Source organism: Carlito syrichta, unplaced genomic scaffold, assembly GCF_000164805.1.
Source record: "Carlito syrichta isolate Samal-C Ts95f unplaced genomic scaffold, Tarsius_syrichta-2.0.1 Scaffold305252, whole genome shotgun sequence".
Lineage (NCBI taxonomy): Eukaryota > Metazoa > Chordata > Mammalia > Primates > Tarsiidae > Carlito > Carlito syrichta.
Window position 1 is genome coordinate 121,051 of NW_007249348.1, and position 1,806 is coordinate 122,856.

At 56.1% G+C, this 1,806-nt stretch overlaps 1 protein-coding gene across 4 annotated transcripts in view; it reads right to left on the bottom strand.

The window, feature by feature from the left end:
* RORC (RAR related orphan receptor C) overlaps window positions 1-1,806 on the bottom strand; it is a 32,603-nt gene that overhangs the window by 9,659 nt on the left and 21,138 nt on the right. For all 4 annotated transcript variants that reach the window (XM_008061441.2, XM_008061443.2, XM_008061442.2 and 1 more), the window contains 2 exons: window positions 893-1,405; window positions 554-675 (listed from right to left, as the gene is read on the bottom strand). In XM_008061441.2, the coding sequence (XP_008059632.1) occupies window positions 554-675; window positions 893-1,405 (635 nt within the window). The remainder of the gene's footprint in view (window positions 1-553; window positions 676-892; window positions 1,406-1,806) is intronic.

The following is a 1,806-nucleotide window of genomic DNA, read 5'->3' on the forward strand; positions in this document are numbered from 1 at the left end:
CCTGTAATTCCAGCTACTTGGAAGGCTGAGGTGGAAGGATCGCCGGAGCCCAGAAGGTCAAGGCTGCAGTGGCTGGGAGCGTGCCACTGCACTCCAGTATGGGTGACAGAGTGAGTCTCCAACCAAAAAAAAATAAAATAAAATAACAACAACAAAAAATTAGCCAGGCATGGTAGCATGCACCTGTAGTTCCGGCTACTTGGAAGACTGAGGCGGAAGGGTCGCCTGAGCCCTGCAGGTCAATGCTGGGGTGGCTGTGAGTATGCCACTGCACTCCAGCCTGGGTGATGAAGTGAGACTCCAACTCCAACTCAAAAAAAAAAAAAAAAAAAAAGGCAGGGGCTAAGAAAAAGCCTCACTCATCTGAAAATCTCTCATGCAGACACACATGCTCACAGCCATACTTAACAATGGCACACATGCTTGTTGATCAGCCTATGCCCATGGTGTCCCACCCTGCCCCAGCCCCGAGGTGTGTGCAGGCAGCCATCTCTAGACTCTCCCAGGGGTGTGGGTGGGATGTCCTCCCTTCCTGCAGGTCTCTTGGCCTCACCTTCCTCTGGTAGCTGCTCACTTCCTCCCGGGAGAAGATGTTGGAGCGCTGCCGAACCAGGTCCTCCAGCCGCAGCTGGCACGTCTCTCGGTAGGACTTACACACGTTCTGCACCAGGTGTTCTGGGGCAGAAGAAGGAAGGTATGGCTTGGTCTCAACCGGTTCCCACCCTAGCCATACAAGGGGGCGTCTCTGTCTGGCCTTCCCTGCTCTGCCTCCTCCCTCCACCCCTCTTCCAGGAACCCTCAATTCCCTTTGGGGTCCTGTTTGTTTGATATGGGGTATTGGCGGATGCCCTCCCCTCTCCATCCCCTCAGCCCCACCTCCCCAGCTGCTCACCTATCTCTGTCAAGGAGGCATAAGGTGCCTCTGGTATGTTGTGGAAACTGGGGCTGCAGTAGCTGTCCGGGCTCTGTCTTGGTTCTCCAAGCCCAAGGTGCCTGGGTTCCACAAAATGAAGTCTGCACCTGTCAGGCGTCAGCTGGCTGCCTGTGCCATAGAAGCTCTCTCTGCCCTCAGCCTTGCCCCGCTCAGGGCTGTATTCATGGTGGTATGAGGCCCCATTGAGTCTGGACTTGGCCATGTTGTTGGAATATGAGGGCCCAGAGAATGGGGCTCTCAGGAGGCCAGGGGGACAGGCAGAGGCCTCGGGCAGGTCAGGTGAGGAGCCCAGGGGCAGCTGCCCATCTGAGAGCCCCACAGGGCAGGTGAGGGTGTCTGCTCCTTGGCCCCCTCCTGGAGTGGTCTTGACCGCCTGTTCCTGCCTCTGCTGCTGCTGCTGCTGCAGTTGTTTCTGCACTTCTGCATGCAGGCTGTCCCTCTGCTTCTTGGACATGCGGCCGAACTTGACAGCTGGAAGAAGTCCAGGGATCAGGAGTTTACGAGGCAGGCAAACATTGGCACAGGGCAGGGCCAGCTGGCATTTCGGTCATTACAGGATTGAGTTGTGGCTCCCTGAATAGTTGACTCCAAGCTCAGCTTCTCCAGCCTTTCTCCTCCAAGACCCCTTCCAGCTCTTTTTTCGAGTCAGAGTCTCATTCTGTCGCCCAGGCTGGAGTGCAGTAGCATGCTCACAGCCTCAACCAGCTGGGTCAGGTGATCCTTCTACCTCAGTTTCTCTAGTAGCTAGCACTTCGGGCATGTGCCACAATGCCCAGCAAATTTTTTTTTTTTGAGTTGGGAGTCTCACTCTGTCGCCCAGACTGGAGTGCAGTGGTACGCTCCTGGCCACTGCAGCCTTGACCTGCTGGGCT